The 20,981-nt window shown below is 45.0% G+C and overlaps 1 protein-coding gene across 7 annotated transcripts in view; it reads right to left on the reverse strand.

The window, feature by feature from the left end:
* Positions 1-982: 982 nt before the first annotated feature.
* Positions 983-20,981, reverse strand: part of LOC129859361 (SWI/SNF-related matrix-associated actin-dependent regulator of chromatin subfamily D member 3) — a 51,711-nt gene continuing 31,712 nt past the window's right edge. For 2 of the 7 annotated variants that reach the window (XM_055929054.1, XM_055929050.1), the window contains exons 2-15: positions 17,942-18,132; positions 16,147-16,236; positions 14,562-14,604; positions 13,051-13,173; positions 10,092-10,214; positions 8,741-8,836; positions 7,561-7,581; positions 6,929-7,030; positions 6,079-6,240; positions 5,742-5,839; positions 5,131-5,323; positions 4,409-4,531; positions 4,230-4,331; positions 983-3,924 (exon numbers count right to left, since the gene is read on the reverse strand). In XM_055929054.1, the coding sequence (XP_055785029.1) occupies positions 3,871-3,924; positions 4,230-4,331; positions 4,409-4,531; positions 5,131-5,323; positions 5,742-5,839; positions 6,079-6,240; positions 6,929-7,030; positions 7,561-7,581; positions 8,741-8,836; positions 10,092-10,214; positions 13,051-13,173; positions 14,562-14,604; positions 16,147-16,236; positions 17,942-18,132 (1,521 nt within the window). In that variant the 3' untranslated portion in view covers positions 983-3,870. The remainder of the gene's footprint in view (positions 3,925-4,229; positions 4,332-4,408; positions 4,532-5,130; positions 5,324-5,741; positions 5,840-6,078; positions 6,241-6,928; positions 7,031-7,560; positions 7,582-8,740; positions 8,837-10,091; positions 10,215-13,050; positions 13,174-14,561; positions 14,605-16,146; positions 16,237-17,941; positions 18,133-20,981) is intronic. The other 5 variants (XM_055929053.1, XM_055929056.1, XM_055929052.1 and 2 more) reach the window with 5 other exon arrangements.

Genomic DNA, 20,981 nt, shown 5'->3' on the forward strand with positions numbered 1-20,981 from the left:
ATAATAGTGATGCATGCTTTGCAAGTCAGGACTGAGGGTTTGCGAGCCAAGGACAAGCTATTAGAGGGTGTAGATTCTAGTGGTTGATATTCCTCCAATCATATAGCTCTGAAGTCTGTATTCTTCCTGGTTGCCTCTATAGCTGTGACCTGAGGCAATGTACAGTTTGTACTGAAGCTTGAAATATGCCCCCCCACATTAAAGTCAGTAAACCTCCACCCCTACCCGGGCCTCCCTGGATTTGGGATGGAATTCTCTACACACGTGTCTTATAGAAGGGAGTGCAGATTCAGAATGCCCTAGCAGGGTGGGTTTTGTCCACCTGGCCACAGTCCAACAGGGAGAGGGAGGGGGGAGCTATTTCTCCATAGTGTGGTGGGTGGGGGGGTTCAGAGCACTGAATAGGTCACTTGACAGTCTCTCTGTCTCCTCCCTCTCTGGGCAGGGGGGAGAGGATTGCACCGAGGGGCGAAATGAATGTCAGGCCAGGGTTTGGCGGGGGGTGAAAGAGTTTCTTTCTGCAGTAGCTAGCTAGCACTGAGGTTGTAGGTTAGCATTACTGCATGCACGCCACCTGTTTAGACACGATCAACAATAACTCACTTGTCTGCCATCTCAAAACGACGTCTTGCTCATGCGAGGACTGCTAGAAGTGTTACTCCCTTCTGACTTTTATCAGTCAGCTTATTGGCAAAAATGTAAGTGTTCTACCTCTCACCAAAGCCAAAGACTATTTGGCCCAGTACTGTATGAAGGTGTTTATAGACTAAGCTACACATTGATAGATATAGCCCCCTGGGCAGCTGGATTCCATTTCATTTGAAACCTATGAAATATAGCAAAGTCCACCTCTGGTCTTTCCAATTTGATGTTTCTAGGAGACATATTTAGACCATTGATCAGCATGAAAAATCTAAACATTTGATCTTCGGATAAGGCCCATCCCCCTGACTTAGCAATAAACCACACATTGCAGACCTGATGGCATTTACAAACTTTGGCAAGCGCTTCTTTATTTACATCCAGGCTGTCTCACTGAGTCACAGCTGTAGTTTCATCATTTCATTTTTCTATTTTTTTCTTCCTTTGTTTTTTGTTTGTTTGTAGAATGGGGTAACCCAACACATTTGCACAAGTGAGAGCTATATCTCCATGGTGGTGACCAACAGACAAAACGGTGTAGCAGTGGAAAGGGAGCTGTGAGGAACATGGGCACTCCTCACAAAGTCATGCACAGAAACTGTGGTTACCACCTATCCATTCAGGTAGACCAATATCAATGCTTTTAGTCAGAGAGCGAGAGGAGCACACAGTTTAGGTACAGTCTATAGTCAGATGACACAAGGTTTCCGGCGTCCGTGAGTTGTAGTTTCTAAAATGCCCAGAAAGGGGAGCCCTACAGTTAATGCTCCATGACTGCCAACCATACAAGACCAATCTGGGTCAAACACAAGTATTGATTGACACATAATTGAATACAACAACGATTATGCTCCATTGCTTGGTGCGGTTGAAATACACGTAACCTGAACGTAACAAAAACTCTTATGCAGATAACATCTATGCTGGTTGGGAGGCACGCAAATTTTTAGCAAATGTTCAGTAAAGGCCCCTTCAACATGGAAATTGTGTCAAATCCATTGCTCTCCACATCCACTTCCATGCATTTGTGAGAGTATTTACATGTCCCGTTTTAAATGTATAAAACCTGTCCATGCAGCATGCATAGGTCTTTAAGAAATCCAACCTCGTTGTTTATGCTGAGTTAGGTCTCAGCTATGTCGAAGAAAATGTGGACACAAAAGAGATGTAACATGGACACAATTTTGATGTGACTGAACCTTACAGAAGACAGCAGTGTTGACTTCATATCAGAAACGGATTTCTGAGAAGGCTTCTCCCATCACAAGCACAAAACTACTGTGGAAGGGCACAGAACTGAGTTGCTGTGGAAGTTAGTTAAAGAGATGGGCGTTCCCTGTGGGTGGGGAGAGAGGGAGGTATCATCACTCCCAGCATTACATTTTGTGGTTCTGCCCTATTAAAACTCAAGGGCCTAAAATAACCATCCCCCACACCCTTCCCCCAAGTCTACACAGAGGGACACTAGCGTCCCTGTCCTACACCTTTAAACGTATGGACCCCGATCCTTCCCACCCCATGTCCCGCTCTTCACTAAACCAAACACACTGACACAAACAGTGCTCTCCCTGAAGAAAAACAAACAGATTTACATTCAGAGGTTTCCTTTAAAAACGTTGTCATATTCACCCTTGTTCAATTTCAACTGGTAACGTAGCTTTATCGGGGTTAGACAAGATCACGGTAATCGTTATTCATTGTCCATTTGAACCATTCTAATACTCTTCATCGAGACCTTTGGTGACTCTGTCGAAACGTTCAAGGACAAAATACTGTCAGACAGATCCACTTAGATGTTAACTAAAAAATACAATGAACAAAGACCTATTTCCCCATTCATTTCGAATAAAAGGATTACTAAAAGTTTCGGGCCAACATTTGTCAGGCTGCATTTTCACTGCCCGCCCCATGATTCTTCAACATAGGAAATGTTGGTTACTCTCACATCATATCCCAAAATGTGTCCTTTGTTAACATTAAAAACACTGATTTGAGCACTGAGAGGGTTCTGTAGCTAATACTGTTCCCAAACATGACTTTTTATACAGTTATTATGACAGGACAATGAGCCCCTGGAATACATATGTCTAAAATAGCAACACAAACATTTAACCACTAACGTTAATCCCTTTTGCACGGTAATTTACTGCGGTCAAGACGTGCCTTCAGGGGACAAGTCTGTCTGGGTGCTCTGTGTTACAGAGAGTTAGTCTGTGTAAAAACATGCAGGCTGTCCTGGCTCTAAGACGCCACGCTATGGCCGACAAGTGTTACTACATTACTTCGCCTTGTGCCTACCGTCACCTCCTCACGTTAACGTCTATCTTCTACGGTCAACTGATATGAGTCTTATTCATCCTTGTCCCTTTCAACTTCATCTGATGGAATATATTCACTTATACAGACATCTACTTTTACAGTTACATTGTTTAAGGGAATTACGGTAGAAAGGTGGAAAAAATAAACTAATCTTCGATTGTGTCTTGATTAGTTAATAATGGGGGGAAATCTCATTCATGAAAGCTGCCTTCCTTGAACAAGTTCATTTTTTAAATGACAGACCTCAACATTTGGGCTTCAGAAGGGAAATTAGCCCAGTCCCCCGACCCATTACTTCAAACAGTAATCTTCATTCTGCTGGTGTAAATTTGGTTCCACACATCAAAAACACACATGCACACTTGAAGCATATTGCTCACATGAACAATACCACTAATGATACACTAAAACAATGGGCACAATCCACTGTGTGTGAGTCAAGACACTTGAAACATTGGGTTACAAACGACCACTTTGGGCTCATCCGAATGAGACGCAGTGGACCACTATGACTCAGCAGAAAAGTCAATCTGGTTGAGATGAGAAGGCTCTAAAACAGTAATCGTTCTGCAGGCAGCTGGTACAATGACTTCTAGTCTCTATGGAAAGACAGTGACATGCTAGTGGGTTCTAAGTGGTTGACATTAAAAGCAACCCACTGTGTTAGGGTTCTTTTGAGAAACAAAATGTCCGCCGAAGGCCTGTGGTCGCAGGAGTGTGGAGAGAGATGTTCGGTCAGTCAGAGCTGAACAGATTGAGGGACGTTTTATTTTGGACACATGCAATTGGGGGATGGGCCAGAGGTCAGTTCCCTAGCGATTAAAAAAACAAACAAACACAACACACAAAAACACAGGTCTGGGGTCAGATGAAGAGTGCAGAGAGAGAGAAACGTCCTTGACAGGGCGTTTAGGTGTTCCTCACAGCCAAGGCCTGCTCCAACTCCTGTCTCCTCTGCTGGATCTGTCAGAGGGTAGAGTGGAAGGATGCCATCACCGTCACACACACAGAAACAACCCGGGCCTCACTACACCCGAGGTCGATTCCCAGTATCAATCAATTTGTAAAAAGAGTTATTTAAATAAAGTTGGATTGCTTGTGTTACACAGTTGTGGTAAGACTAGTGTAACAGAGCAGGCACAGCTTCAAAGCTAAAAGATGACTATTCCACGCTGATCTCAATTCCCAGTTTGTGTTCCTACTTGGACGCTGTGTTGTGGGAGTTGTTAAAAGGTTTTAAAGGTGCAGTGTTTGACGTGTCTCCTCACCTTGCTGTAGAAGTAACGACTGACGGCCTCCTGGGACCAGGGCTCGTGGTAAAACTCCGCCCTCCTCTCCTCCTCCGGGTTCCCCACCACGTCCGTCATCAGCTGCAGCCAATCAGAGAGCATGGTTAGTCATACCGTATGTGTGTGTGTGTGTGTGTGTGTGTGTGTGTGGCCTTCACCTTCAGGTCTCTGCTCTGGGACTTTAGCCAGTCCTGGATGTAGCCCTTAGGATCCCTGGAGAAGCTGAGCATAAAGTCCCTCTGGATCTTCAGCTGGTTGATGGACTCAATGGTTTCGTGGATCTAAAGGGTTCGTAATGATCACTGGTGTCAGAGGACAGCTTACACAAATCTACTCGAAGCATATGACAATGACTTTCCAATTTTAATACACAAATTTCTTTGATTCACTGCGTTTTCCCCCCCGAATTTGTATTCAGATTGTGGAAGAAACGGCGGTGGCAGTGTCAAGGCTTTTCACACAGGAACACGAAGCCACAACACCTTGGTGTCACACACAGTGTAAAGATAGATTTACATTGCGGAGATGCGGGAACAACAATCCCGCTCCCGACACCTCAGCTTTTCCCTACACTGCCATTTATACCGGTGCGATAAATTGTTACCCACGGCGTGCGTAAAAGTGTTGGGGTGAATTCAATTCCAGTCAATTCAGAAAATGAACAAAATTCCATTTCCAAATTTGAAAAGTATTAAAAGAGAACTGGAATTTCAGTGTTGAAATGGAATTGACCTCAACCCTGGTGATAGCATGTCAGGCGACAAGATTCTCCGGGAGAATCAGATAAAACTGTATCCAACAGAGTCAAACTGCTCTGAACTCTAATTCACATATAACTCACGGTACTTAGTCGTCCCGCATCTCCGCAATGTAAATCTACCTTAAAGGTCATCTTGGGTAATTGTGATTGGCTATCCTTCTTGTGTGGTTGTCCCACCTTGTTGTCCAGTGAGGCGATCTCCTGCTGGTTGGCAGTGGAGAGCAGGAAGCTGCTCATCTGGCCCTTCAGGGGGTCCTCCACCTCCACGTCGATGTCATAGCACGCCGTCTTCTTCTGGTCGTTAGGGTCCACGCTGTAGGAAGGAGGGGGGATGATGGTGAGAAGACTTTCTGAGGTTGTTGGCAGCACTTGAAATGTGATACACATTTTATTGTATTTTGTATTTAACCAGGTAAGACCAGTGAAAAGGTTGGGAGGCAAAAATGCTGGTGGTCTTTCTGTATCTCACCAGTATTCTTGCCTCCCAGGCTAGAATTTAAATTTGTATTGGATTATCTGCCCTTTGGGATGGCATTACCTGTGAAACACTGTGCCCACATTCTTATTTTATAGCATTTCAAATGTATTCATCTGCTGGATTTTTATACTGTATCTCTTTCAACTTTTTGTTGTTGAAAGAATTGATACTTTTTCGTGTCGCCTTTTATGACCAGGCATTCACCCTTAAAACCAGGAATTTGTCAGGTAGGTGTTACGTATGATCTGCTCACCTGATGACGTGGTTGATGACGATGGGGTCAGGGGGTAGGAGGAGGTTGGTGAGACGCTGGGGGATCTCCGAGAACTTGAGCCGCGGGCAGTCAAAGATCTGAGAGGAAGACAGTAACATCTCAGAATAAAGGCCTAGCGCCAGAGATGGGGAAATGTGTTCTCCCCAAATGGCACCATAGTACCTATTTAGTGCACTACTTTTGGCCAGGGTCCATAGGGCTCCTATGGGGTAGTGCACCATATAGGGAATATGGTGCCATTTGGGACGTAGGCAACAACATGCAACAGCTAACAGGTAACACAGTAACAGAGGAGAACTAGAAGAGTGTCGTCTACCTGCTGAAAGTACTTGTCACAGTTGATGTACTCCTTGTCGTGGGAGTCCTGCAGCTTGTTGGTCTTGACGTACTGCCACAGGGCCTGGATGATACAGGAGCGGGTCTGGGTGTGGATACCCAGCAGGCGAGCAAGACGAGGGTCCAGCTTGAACTGGGGGGGCTGGGGAGAGGTCAGAGAACACCATCAGTGCTAGCCCAGACAGGAACTAGGAACCCCAGACAGGAACTAGGAACCCCAGACAGGAACTAGGAACCCCAGACAGGAACCTCAGACAGGAACTAGGAACCCCAGACAGGAACTAGGAACCCCAGACAGGAACTAGGAACCTCAGACAGGAACTAGGAACCCCAGACAGGAACCTCAGACAGGAACTAGGAACCCCAGACAGGAACTAGGAACACCAGACAGGAACTAGGAACAACAGACAGGAACTAGGAACCCCAGACAGGAACTATTACAACTGCCAGATGACAGCTGCTTTGCGGACACATTTGACACACTTCTGAATAGCTTTTAGTCTCATGTACTACTTTCTAGTAAAGCACATCAGTGGACAGCAATGCGAAAAACTGGTTGAATCAACATTGTTTCCAAGTCATTTCAACCCCAAAATTCAATGTGACGATGTTGAATCAACGTGGAAAATGTATTGAATTTGCAAAAAGTCATCAACGTAAGAGATTTTCATCCCCTCCCCCACCCAACTTTTAACCTAAATCCAATGACAGGATGAGGTGACATTTTTGGTTGAATTCAAGTTACCTGACAATTCAACCAAATGTAAATCAAAACTAGATGTTGAACTGATGTCTGTGCCCAGTGGGTAGTGTCTCTATGGCGCCCTCACCTGGTAGTCTAGCATTAGCAGCAGTGTGCAGCGCACGCTCACGTCCCCTGGCCTCTTCACCTGGAAGCCGTCAGTCTCCTGGGTGGTGGGAGTGCGGTGCCACTAGCAGGAAACAGAGACAAAAACTCCACCTTGAACACTACCTACAGGCACCGGCCACGGACTTCCAGAACATTCTGAATGTGTACATACAAACGTGCACACAAAGACGATAAAAGAATACAAAACCAAAATGTGTACACTTTCAACGAGCAGCCTTGCTCTCGACCCTTTGAGTTTGTTGTCTTTTGGAAGGCTGAATCGCTGTAAAAGAATAGATCATGCATGGCGTGGTAAGGAACTGAGTGAACTAGCAAGACAGCAGAGGGTTGATCATTTGTTTTTGCAGAGTCGCTAACTCATATGTTGGCATTCAAAAGGAAATGATGGTCCGATTGAAAATGACAATCTGCAGAGATATTTCGTAACCTAACAAGAGCATGGCTTATCAAGTTGAGACTGTACCCTACCCAAATGAAACCTCTATTTGGCATTACAGTCGTTACGATTACATTTTGTCCTCTGTTATCCGGGTCTCAAACCCTCCCTGGCATTTTATCTATGTGGAAATGTTAGTTGAGTCTGCATCTTACCTTCGCTTTACTGGTCAGCAGCTGAAAAGAAAAACACTTAAAGTTCCCTGCTTTTCAGTGCATTGTAGCCACTTAGCATGCAACACCGGGAGGGAACTGGGAATGCTTTTCTAGTTATTTACCCACGAACTCAATGTAGGGTTTACACAAGTATGTTTTCATAATTGTGTTGTGCTACTTCAGGATCGTGACACATTTCCTTAAAATGGACAGGTTCATTCAAGCAAAGATGCATCTATGCCGTTTATCCTTGCTAAAATATTCGAAGTTATTCTCTAAGGTGGGAAACCTTGAGAAGTACTCTTACCTCTAACACTCAATTAAGCAGTTTGTCAATTCATAACACATCCTGCAGTGCTGTGTGAACTTGTTCCCAGTGTCAAAAACAGGATCTCTCCAAGCCATGTTTTTACAATTCAAAGGTCACAGAATTGTATGATTGGAATCCCAGACACCATTCTCTGGTAGAATCTTCATTCTCTGATAAAGTGGATTCCTCGAGATCCTAAACCCATTTAATGCTCAAATTAGATGTCATAAACTCGCTATATGAGAGTAATGAGCTCTATATGACTGGCTGTGTTTCTACTGTAAAAGTTCTGTTATCGGATGATGGCATCAGCCAGCTAACTGAACAACAGTGATGTCAGGTCTTCCAGTAGCCAACAATACCAAAATAGGCTAAATACATAAGAATAGTGGATCTCTTTTCTCTGAATCATAACTAAATACAAACCATCTGGTATCACTAAACCACACATGTAGCCAATGGCCTAATCTTGTACAGCGGGAGTGCAGGAATATTGTGAGCTGCATTGTAACTAAAGATACAATGCCAAAAGTATTTTGTGGTTAAAGACTATGGTTAACCCCTCGTTTGCCCAAAACCTGCTGAATAGATCTGGATGAGGCTGAATGGCGGGACCATAGAATTAGAATGAATAGAACGGACATCTCCATTCAGGTTAATTATGCCATAATGGGCGGACTGGGGGGAGGGGCCATTTTGAGGGTCCCCAAAGCAGTAAAGCACGAAGTGACTACAAAAAAAGAAAAAGACATTCCATTCTCATTCTATTTCTACGGACGGGACACAGACAGGGTAGAGGAGACGAGAGCGTAGACGAGAGAGGACAGAGGGTTGTGTACGGTCAGTGGTCATTAGGGAACATCAACTCACCTCTACCAGGTGGTTGTCAGGACCATACAGGTCTTTGTCTAGCTCGATCACCAGGCTCTTGAAGAACGAGGAGAATTTCCTCTTCAGCTTCCCAGGCTATGAAACAAAGAAGTGGTGAGTTAGTTTAACATGGATGGAACATTTGGGCTGACATGAAAGATTTGAAGGAGTGTAACAAGCAAACACTCACACACACACACACACACACACACACACACACACACACACACACACACACACACACACACACACACACACACACACACACACACACACACACACACACACACACACACACACACACACACACACACACACACACACACACACACACACACACACACACACACACACACACACACACACACACACTGTGGATAGGGTTTCCCCCTTTGTAAACCAGTTTGATGTAGTCTGACCCTGTCTGTTTCCTGGCTACTGAACATCAGTTTCCGGGAGTGATTCCAACTAAACCACTACGAAGACCTGTCAAACACCTGCCTTAGAGAACTTGATATATACTGCTGTCATTGACTATAGTAACATTTCTTGGACACCAAAGCAGTGATATCATTGTGTCTACTGTAAGCCCTAGGGGGCGGCCAAAGACGTAGCAGGAGACCACAAACAATGTGAAAACAGGATATTCTCATGGTCTTCTTCCTTAAAAGTTGATTCCAAATATTTGTGGCCTCTAAAACCTCAAAATTGCTGTGAAATGACAACCCCGCCTTGAAACTGATGAGAGCATTTGAGTCGAGCCACCATTTGAAGTCGAGCTAACTCTGCAAAAAGCAATCTATGGTCATCTTTCTTTTCCTGCCCCAGGCATAATCTGTGTAAACATTTTGCGAAACATTGATCATTCCTCCGAAGGTCTAACTAACCAAACAACTCTTGCTGCTGACTGACGTGGCCCGACGGTGGAGTTGTGGACATATGTTAGAACTATACAAGACTGCCGTACATTACTGTGGGGCAAACGCACCACAAAGCAGCTCCTGGATCAAAGAGCTAGCAATTTTCATACTTGGTTGAAGGATTAAGGCATGGTCTGTTTTTATTAAGGTATTTCACTGTGGTCAAAAGTAATTTTAACCAACCATGCTGCCACATTCAAATACCAACCCCCAGAAAAAAATGTCCTGAGGAGAAAATGAAATTGACTTAGTGGTAGGGATACAGTTGAAAAATAACCGTTCATAACCACCAACATCCATAGAGGAGACTTTACAATAAGAGAAAATAGGAACTAAACAAAATCAAAGGATATATCGCCGAATCAAACAAACCAGTAATGATGAATTAATAGAGTGGCATTGCATTGTACTACATGAAGTAGTATACTCACATCATCCAGCAGCTTCCCCTCAACCCGCAGCTCCCATGATGCAATACTGCCGTCTGAGTCGTCAGCGTCAGGCTTGGCAGGGTTGAAGGTGTTGGAGATGTACAGCCTCAGTTTACGCTTTTGCTGTTAACACAAAACCCAAAGACACTGTTGGAACCAGCGGTTATTTCTCTACACTTCAGTCTTGGCACTTTGGTACTAGTACAATGCATTCGGGAATGTATTCAGACTCCTTCCCTGTTACCTTATTCGAAAATGTATTAAATTATGTTTTTTTCCTCATCGATCTACACACAATACCCCATAATGGCAAAGCGAAAACAGGTTTTTAGAAATGCTTGCAAATGTAAAAAAATAATAGTAATAAAGAAACAGCTTATATACATAAGTATTCAGACCCTTTGCTATGAGACTCAAAATTGAGCTCAGGTGCATTCCTGTTTCCATTGATCATCCTTGAGATGTTTCTACAACTTGGAGTTCACGTGTGGTGAATTTAATTGATTGGACATGATTTGGAAAGGCACACACCTGTCAATATAAGGTTCCACAGTTGACAGTGCATGTCAGAGCAAAAACCAAGCCATGAAGTCGAAGGAATTGTCCGTAGAGCTCAGAGACAGGATTATGTCAAGGCACAGATCTGGGGAAGGGTACCAAAACATTTCTGCAGCATTGAAGGTCCCCAAGAACAAAGTGGCCTCCACCATTCTTAAATGGAAGAAGTTTAGAACCACCAAGACTCCTCCTAGAGCTGGCGGCCCGGCCAAACTGAGCAATTGGGGGAGAAGGGCCTTGGTCAGTCTGACAGAGCTCTAGAGTTCCTCTGTGGAGATGAGAGAACCTTCCAGAAGGACAACCATCAACTGGCCTTTATGGTAGAGTGGCCAGACGGAAGCCACTCCTCAGTAAAAGGCATATGACAGCCCGCTTGGAGTTTGCTAAAAGGCACCTAAAGACACTCAGACCAAAAGAAAGAAGATTATCTGGTCTGATGAAACCAAGATTGAACTCTTTGGCCTGAATGCCAAGCGTCACGTCTGGAGGAAACCTGGCATCATCCCTATGGTGAAGCATGGTGGTGGCAGCATTATGCTGTGGGGAAGTTTTTCAGCGGTAGGGACTGGGAGACTAGTTAGGATCGAGGGAAGATGAACAGAGCAAAGTACAGAGAGATCCTTGATGAAAACCTGCTCCAGAGTGTTCAGGACCTCAGACTGGGGTGAAGGTTCTTCTTCCAACAGGACAACGACCCTAAGCACACAGCCAAGAGAACGCAGGAGTGGCTTCGGGACGAGTCTCTGAATGTCCTTGAGTGGCCCAGCCAGAGCCGGACTTGAACCCGATCTAACATCTCTAGAGAAACCTGAAAATAGCTGTGCAGCGACGCTCCCCATCCAACCTGACAGAGCTTGAGAGGATTTGCAGAGAAGAATGGGAGAAACTCCCCAAATACAGGTGTGCCAAGCTTGTACTGTCATACCAAAGAAGACGAGGCTGTAATCGCTGCCAAAGGTGCTTCAACAAAGTACTGAGTAAAGGGTCTGAATACTTATGTAAATGTGATATTTCAGTTAAAAAATGTATAGAGATTTGCTAAAAATTCTAAAAACCTGTTTTTGCTTTGTCATTATGGTACTATGTGTAGATTGATGAGAGGGAAAAAACGATTTAATCAATTTTATAATAAGGCTGTAATGTAACAAAATGTGTGAAAAGTCAAGGGTTCTGAATACTTTCCGATTGCACTGTATGTACCAGTATCGTAATGATTTACATTAACTGAAGAGTAAAGTATAGTAAACTATACAGTACTATATAGTACATAGTATGTATGTAAAGTATGGCATAATATATTATACCGTGTTGGGGAAGCTACTCTGAAAATAGTTTACCAAGCTACCAATTACTTCACACTGGAAGAAGTTATGGAACACTCAAGCTAACTTTAAGACAAATATAGTTTACTTAACTAAAGCTACTTTAAAAAGTAGTTCACTACATCCAAACTACTTAATGGAAAAACAATCATATGTAAATCTGAAATGTCATAGACTACAAAATCGCAAGAACAGATCACTTTGGGCTTATGTGTTAACAGAATGTGAAATTTAGCCTATTAAACCCAGAAGTGAGAATTAAGCAGGTCTGATGCAAAAAAAGATCATAAATGATTGCCTATTCCACCCATATTTTATTTTTGCACAAAAAGTAGTGTGTAGTTCCAGTAGTTAGCTACACCTATACATGGCAAGGAAGTAATTAACTACTGAAAACACTACCAGATTTTTATTTAGTTCAACTACCATCAAGCTACTGGAAAATGTAATTGAATTACTTGTTGAACTACATGTAGTTCACTACTCCAACACTGATAGTAAAGTATAGTATTCACTGAGTGTACTAAACATTAAGAATATCTTCCTAATATTGAGTTGCACCCCCAACCCCCTTTCCCCTCAGAACAGCCTAAATTCGTCGGAGCATTGATTCTACAAGGTGTCGAAAGCGTTCGACAGGGATGCTGGCCCAAGTTGACTTCAATGCTTTCGACAGTGTCAAGTTGGCTGGATGTCCTTTGGGTGGTGGACCATTCTTGATACACACGGGAAACAGTTGAGTGGGAAAAACCCAGCAGCGTTGCAGTTCTTGCCACAAACCGGTGCAGCTGGCATTTACTACCATACCCCGTTCAAAGGCACTTCAATCTTTTGTCTTGCCCATTCACCCTCTGAATGGCACAAATACTTGATCCATGTCTCAATTCTTTAACCGGTCTCCACCCCTTTATCTACACCGATTGAAATAGATTTAACAAGTGACAATGGAAGGGATCATAGCTTTCACCTGGATTCACCTGGTCAGTCTATGTCATGGAAAGAGCAGGTGTCCTTAATGTTTTGTACACTCAGTGTACTATAGTATTGTAGTGAGATACTTTAGGCCTATGATTTGTTACCTTCATGGGTCTCTTTAGGGCTTCCTGGATGTCCACCCGTTTACGCATAATGGTCTGGTCCAGTTTACGTTCAAAGGCCAACAGGTCCATGTAAGCCTGGGACTCCGGGACCAGCTCACGGATCTAATCGGGGGGGGGGGGGGGGGGGTTAACAAGGGCCAATTGTTTCAGTTAGTGTCTCTGGCAGGCCACACAGTATACTGTATCATGTCTAATGCTATACCTTTTTATTTCTTTAAATAAAAATAAATACAAAAACTTTAGCTATTATCCAGTAAAATTGCACAGAAAAAATGCTCAATATGACAATAAGTTGTGGCATTGAGTTATATGTTTGCGCTTTGGTTTCATTAAGGCACGTTAAGACGTCCTGCCATCAAAGCATGTCTGGTGTCTGCACTGCAGCTGTATTCTCACAAGCCAACATTTTCCCCAAAAAATATTTTTGTCCTTCTCTAACAGAAGGAGTGACACCTAATGAAGGTGACAGAGCCGGCAGTAGTGCCTACAGGACCCGTGACTGCCCAGCACCACTCACTAATTGGTGCACCAATCCAGCATTTAGTGCTGCTAAGTCCGCATTTGAAATGCAGAGGGTGCAGCAGAGCCAACCCAACCCACCGCCCCTACCCACCGCCCCTACCCAACCCGCCCCTACCCTCCCTGAGGGAGTCGGCACACTGCCAAGGCTGCTTACCAGACTGGGCACAGACTCCCAGACTCTCTCACTGCATTACCCCTCCCTCGCTCTCTCTCTCCATCTCTCTACCTGTCTCTCCCTTCACTGTTCCCTCGACCATCTCATTCCTTCTCTATCTGCATGTCTGTCTGTCGCCAGGTTGAGGTGTAGCGCAGACAGAACGTAGTGGCGGACATTCCCTGTCCCTGAGTCATCATTGTGGCGCCTGAGTCATGCAGCTATCGCCATTCCCTGTGTCTGGCTTGTGTTACGATAAGACCCACAGACTACAGAAACGCCTTAATGAGCACTATGGGGCTCCAGTCCACGGTCACCAGCAGCAGCCTTTGCAAAATCAATGGCCAACCACTGCAACCCCAGGCTGGGCCGGGCTGAGACAGGGCAGGGGGTGCAGGGAGGAGAGAGCGGAGGCTGTGGCTCAGGCAGGGAGAGGATAGCGGCTCGCCGTGGGTTTCTTTTGCCCCGACTGGGACCACACACTGGACGCGCCCTCACCTGTGGGGAGATGTGCCCGCTCTATTGCCTCGTACGTTGTGTCACAGTCGCTCTGTTTCCTACCAGTCTATTGATTGTTCCATTCGGGAAAATATGATGAACAATTGAAAAGCGGCGCCCACCGCCGAGCTTGCGCCGAGCCTCTGATCACCCGGGCATCTCCTTTCGCTACATTTCTAACAACACATAATCATCTGCCCCTTCAAGCCCTGAGATCAAAACTCACACGCTTTTTTCCTATTCAACAGAGAATCGATAACCGCACACACAAACACTCGGGTAACGGGGGGAGGGAGCAAAATATATGCAATCTCACCCTCTGTGGAAGAATCTTGTCTGCCATTTTCCTTCTCTTGGCGCTACAGAGGGAGAGAAAGACGGAGAGAAGAAAGGAAACGAGAGCATGTTACTATGGTGACTGATAGTGTAGCGCCCAGGCCATCTGCTAAAATCCTGGGCCACATCCAGCACCCCAGTGTCCCAGCTGTGTGTGTGTGTGTGTGTGTGTGCGCATGTGTGTGCATGCGTGTGTGTGTGTACGCAATGCGGATGTGTGTATGTGTTTTCGGGGGGGGGGGATCCAGCGGAGGCAGGCGTACGGTATGCACACCTGGGGAGCAGGCACCAGTGGCATTCAAAGTGGCACATCAAACACCTCATGCACTAACCTCTCATGACTTCAATGAGTCTAGACTTCTCCTCATTGATAGATGGTGTGTATGTTCGTTAGTGAGTTTTGGCTCCTATGCCAACTGTGGCCCACTCCGGAGCCCAATTTGCTATGTGACCACCAATGACAATGCTTCCGACCCCGGCTTTCATCTTTCCGGTGAGAAAAAAAAAAAACAGTTGCCTATTACCTTTCAGCAGCTCACAGACCTGTCAAATTCTTTGGGTATGAAAAAGTATTGAAAATGCATGGAGAGATATTTCCATTTCCTGTCTTGGATAACATTGTTACGACACCTGACGGGTTACTTATCATGGGTCCCCGCTAAGGCAAATGAGGTGTGCTGGTTTGGTTTAGATGCCTTCAGACTCTACTTGGCTGTCTTGGTAGCGTCTGCAGCTGCAGTCTGTGCCTCCTCAGTGAACTTTGGATTACATGCTTTTGTTATTTATTTATTTTATTTTAATTTATTTTTTACAAATCGTTTATCCCCGAAACAGTCGTGCATTGTTAATATTGGGCCCGGACACTGATTTGAGTGAACAAGTTTGAAATAGTATACAGTGTCATGGGTTTGTACTCTCTCAAGCTTCTCAGCATATCTGGTTCGGGTCCAAGGGAAGACATTTTAGAAGTGTTTAGTACACCATAGGACAGAGATAGACATGTATAATCTAACGGTATGGGATAGATATAGTGTGAGGATATGGCAGTGCTGTCAAACTGTATTAGACATTGGTATACCAGCAGGGACCTGATTCTCACTCAGAAATCTTTTAACGGCGTAGGGCAAAATAATTAGTCAAATAGTCAAACACATTAGAGCAATATCGGGGTCTGGGTTACATTTCAAAGGGATCTGAGGGTCTTAAGCTGGGAATCAGTCTAGCGAGCACATCTTGGCAAAACAGAAAAAGGTGTAGTTGATAGGAGAGGTTAGGACATCCTTTGGTGTTCAGCTGACATTCCTAGAGACAGTATAATTTGTTCCCATCATGCCATGCTTCAATCTACAGCATGCATCAGCACATTCTGATATACCGTTATGCACACCTGGTTAAGCTTTCCTCATGGGGTAGACAAACACAGGGGTTTGTTTGGGGTTACATGTGGGGGTGGGGTGACCGTGCCTACACTAGGAAGTGCTAGGGTCGGGGGTCAGGGGAGAGGGCAGGGGGGGCGAGAAAAAACGTGTGGAAAAAAACGGACATGCAGCAGAATATACTCCTACTTTGATCCGAGCGTTGGATCTGATTGGGCATCTCTCATGTCCATCTGCCTCGCTGGCATCTCATTGGCTCCAGGGAATCCCACTGGCTTCCTAAGGGTTGATGGGATTTGAAGGTGGTCCGATTAGAGAGGTTGGTTGGTATGGCAACACACTGGTTGCAGCAAGCAGGATGTCTGTTCTGAAGGACACACTTGGTGGTCGTGTGTGCATGTATGTGAATGGGTGCGTTAGTATAGGTGCAAGTGTTTCGGTAGTATGTACAGGCAGCAGTGTGGGGGTGCATCTGTGTGCATGCACACACACAGTGAGAGAGGAGGACATAGTGGATCCTGGGTTAATCAATGGATCTGGGCGTCTCATTGGACGCTTGTTCAGCAAGGAGGGTTCTCATTGGACCATGGGGAATCATGCTTCACTCCCTTCAGTGTTTCAGTGTTTAAAAGACACACTAATAACAGGCAGACACACTGCTAATAAACACACTGGGACAAAGACACAGAGTAGCACACAGAGGAAAAGTGACAAGATAAGCAGAGAAAACGTCCCGTCTATGGTTCTGGATCCAGGTAGTATTGATGAAAGTAGCTTGTGGGCAAACTGGGCATATCTGAATGCTTCTATGTAGGCAGTGGGCTTTCTCTGTAGAGTTGAATATCTGTGGTGCTGTAGCTGCACCTGAAACTGGTTCACGACTCAGTATGGACTGTCCTATAACTCTCAGCCAAAACACCCAGCCTATTGTCTAATGTATATACTGCAAAAATGTATCACATTAAAACTGATATTTGACTCCACTGCAATTACACAAAACTATTTCTAGCATCTATGTACATTTACATTTGAATATGGCCTATTTTTCAAAGCACTGGCAGGTTTGTGTGAGTAGGAAAGTTCTGGCTCCACACGGCAAGCTCACGTAGGTCTAGGCAACAGCCATATGGTCTCAATGACACTGCAAAAGCAGGTGGCTGTGCTCTGCCGGGCAGTCGACTGGGGAGGAGGCCGTCGACTGCCAGAGGACAAGCATTCGCTTTCCCAGAGAGAGTGTCACCCACTGGGTCACCCTGGGCCATCGATCAGGCAAGGCACGCCACCGGGAGGGAGCCATGTAGGTGTGTGTGTGTGTGTGGGGGGGGGGGGGGCACAGGGCAACATTTCCCTGGCCCTTGTTTGACAAGGCTGCTTAATTGTGAGTGGATCAATTGCACTGCAGAGAGAAGAGTGCATATTGATTGACTCTCTAGTAACCATACCTGGCTAAATCACCTCCCGCACAAATTACTCATGAGTCATAAATGTTGGTCTAGATGTGAAGCACAACACACTCTGTGGTTGTTCATGGGATAGACTGATTTGTTAAGGGGGAGACGACGCATTTACATCCCAGAGCCCAGGTCAGCTCTCATTCTCAGGAGTGTAGATGGAAGACAAAAATATACCATGACAGCTAACAGCTAACAGACCACAAAACAGACTGAAGACAGCGGTCGTACATTTGGCTTAACTCAACCGCTCAATGTAGACGAAGGGGTGAGCAGTGTCAGATACAGTAGTGGTTGCAGTACCAAAGCAAGCAGAAGGGGGAGCCCACACAGAGATACTCACAGCACGACGGGAGTGACAAACACTCAGTCTGATAGATGCAGGTGGTGAATTGCAGATATTACACACAGAAACATGACCAGAGGCATGGGAAAAAAACATGGCTAGAGGACAAACCGCAGACACAGAGCCATGCAGTGGTTGACAGGGGACGGGGGGTGGATCTTGGATGGATCCTGGCCATGTGACTCACTTTCTGGCCCGGTTCTGGACGTTCTGCTGCTGCTGGACCTGCTGGGAGGGGGCAGGTCTCTTGCGGCTGGGCTCCATGACCGGGGCGGGCAGGCCGGGCCGCACCGCGGGGCTCCCACCGAACGGGGGTCCGGGGGGCCCCATGGGAGCACCTTGGTGGGGCATCCTCGCTCCAGACGGCATTCCAGGACGCTACGGAGAGGCGATGGGGAGACACAAGGGTTAGTTACTGCACAGATCAAATACACAGACATCACGGTTCAGTAAGTAGTGTACATTCATATGCTTGGACTGTATCAGGTGTTTTAATGAAGGGCTGGAACAAAAGCCTGCACATACTGATGCCTTCCAGGGTTAGGGTTCCAGGACCAGGAGTGGAAACCCCTGGTTCATTTCCTAGCCCAGGCACAATTTACTCCAGTGATTCCGTTAATAAGACATTGAATGAATGAAACCAAGTCTCATTGTATTAATATGTGTTGATTCCTTTTTCACTCTCTCATCTCTAATTCTTGGTGATAGAAAGAACACTCAAAACATATCCTGAAGAAAGGGCCAACAGTGTTTCCTAACACACACACACACACACACACACACACACACACACACACACACACACACACACACACACACACACACACACACACACACACACACACACACACACACACACACCTACACCTGCTGGGACATTAGACTGAAGCCAATTGTCCAAACGGCTAACAATCTAGCAGTGTGTGTGCTGTTGTGTCTGATGCCCGGGCCCCCATTAGCAGAGAGAGGCCTGCCTGGCAACCTTGTGAGTACTGGGAACAGCTGGGTGGACCAACACCTGTGGCCGTCTGTCTGTTGGTCAGGCTGTCTATCTGTCCCATGGCAACAGCTGTTGTCCCAGGAAAAAGGCTCTGCTCGATGCCTCAGCTAACTATGTAACCCAAAGAGCTGCCCAATAAGAAAAGAGATCCCAAAGAGCTACCCAATGAGAGGAGAGAACCCAAATAGCTACCCGAAGAGAAGAGAGTTCTGTGCAACAAGCATGGGAGAAAATACAAAGAAACGTGGTTCTATCTCGGTTTTGTTACGACATCAACGCTCCATGAGATTAGAAAATCAATCACTACATTTCCTAATACGGTATTTCCCTAAAATTGTTGACATGCCATTTGAGACTGTGGTAAAGCCAACAAAACTACAAAGGAAACACTACATCATTTAAAGAGGACAATGTATGCCAATTCTAATAACTGATTTTGCTTTTCTGTGTGGTTAATATTGTATTATAATAATCATTCCACAAGGAGGAAATGTGTCACATTGGTTATTTCACTGCATTCTTTGAGTGAGGCTAATAACCTATCAAGGTTGGGGAGTAACAGATTACATGTAATCTGTTACATGTAAGGGATTACAAAAAACGGTCACTGTAATCCATTACGTTACCAGCAAAAATGTTGTAATCAGATTATAGATACTAGATGATTACTTCGAGGATTACTTTTAAATTCAGAAAGGAGGTTTGCGAAAAAAGATCTTTGAACCATCTCTGTTTTCTCAATGCCATTCAAATCAGCATTGAAAAAAGGCGCAAGTTTAAGTTTGTTCCACCTGAGCGAGTCTGACCACAAGTCAGAGACCACTATGATGACACACCACATGGGTTTGATGGATCGCAGGAAAAGAGCAGGAATAGGCTTTTGTAGGCTACAGTCCAAGCTATGTCTTCCAATGGTGTGACTGCTGTCGGCATCCAAAGACGATCCAATTTGAATAAATGCTTGGAGGTAAGGATGACAGCAGTGATGTAGTCTACGGCGATACGGATATCACTTATTATTGATATCTACATAGCGCATTGATGTGAATCACACTGATGCTCTCTCATTTAGCTATTTGCGCCTTACGGATTGTGGTTGTGGTGGATGGCTGTTCACAAATCAAAATTTGTATTTGAACATTAATAATGGTTGAATTCAAGAAGTTTAAGCTGCCTATCAACCGCTGCACAGTGGGGATCGCAGCCTATGGAATAAAAGTGGGGCTTTTATTGCTCAATCTAATTCATGCTGATACATTTTTTTATCCATAGGCCTAATGGACACATGCTCAAACTCGCACACTTTTGATTGCCCCTTTAAGTCTATCTGTAGTTGCTACATCCATTTTTGGAATGATATATATATATATATATATATATATACACTGCTCAAAAAAATAAAGGGAACACTTAAACAACACAATGTAACTCCAAGTCAATCACACTTCTGTGAAATCAAACTGTCCACTTAGGAAGCAACACTGATTGACAATACATTTCACATGCTGTTGTGCAAATGGAATAGACAAAAGGTGGAAATTATAGGCAAATAGCAAGACACCCCCAAAAAAGGAGTGATTCAGCAGGTGGTGATCACAGACCACTTCTCAGTTCCTATGCTTCCTGGCTGATGTTTTGGTCACTTTTGAATGCTGGCGGTGCTCTCACTCTAGTGGTAGCATGAGACGGAGTCTACAACCCACACAAGTGGCTCAGGTAGTGCAGTTCATCCAGGATGGCACATCAATGCGAGCTGTGGCAAAAAGGTTTGCTGTGTCTGTCAGCGTAGTGTCCAGAGCATGCAGGCGCTACCAGGAGACAGGCCAGTACATCAGGAGACGTGGAGGAGGCCGTAGGAGGGCAACAACCCAGCAGCAGGACCGCTACCTCCGCCTTTGTGCAAGGAGGTGCACTGCCAGCGCCCTGCAAAATGACCTCCAGCAGGCCACAAATGTATATATATATATATATATTCACATCTTGAAGAAAATGATTTATAAATGCCTCATGAGCTTAGTTCAACTGTCACACTCCATGAGAATCCAAAATATAAGCTTGTTTTCCTCCAATGTTTGTAAACATTGAAAATGTAAACAAACACTGTATAGCCTCATAACATGGGGTTAAAAACAATAATTTTGATATCATGGTTGGTCAGTCCTTGCATCCATAGCTCTGTATATTAATCTGAGAGTGGTTACATTTCTCCAGGCCCATCCCTCAGCTT

Source organism: Salvelinus fontinalis, chromosome 7 (assembly GCF_029448725.1).
Source record: "Salvelinus fontinalis isolate EN_2023a chromosome 7, ASM2944872v1, whole genome shotgun sequence".
Taxonomy (NCBI): domain Eukaryota; kingdom Metazoa; phylum Chordata; class Actinopteri; order Salmoniformes; family Salmonidae; genus Salvelinus; species Salvelinus fontinalis.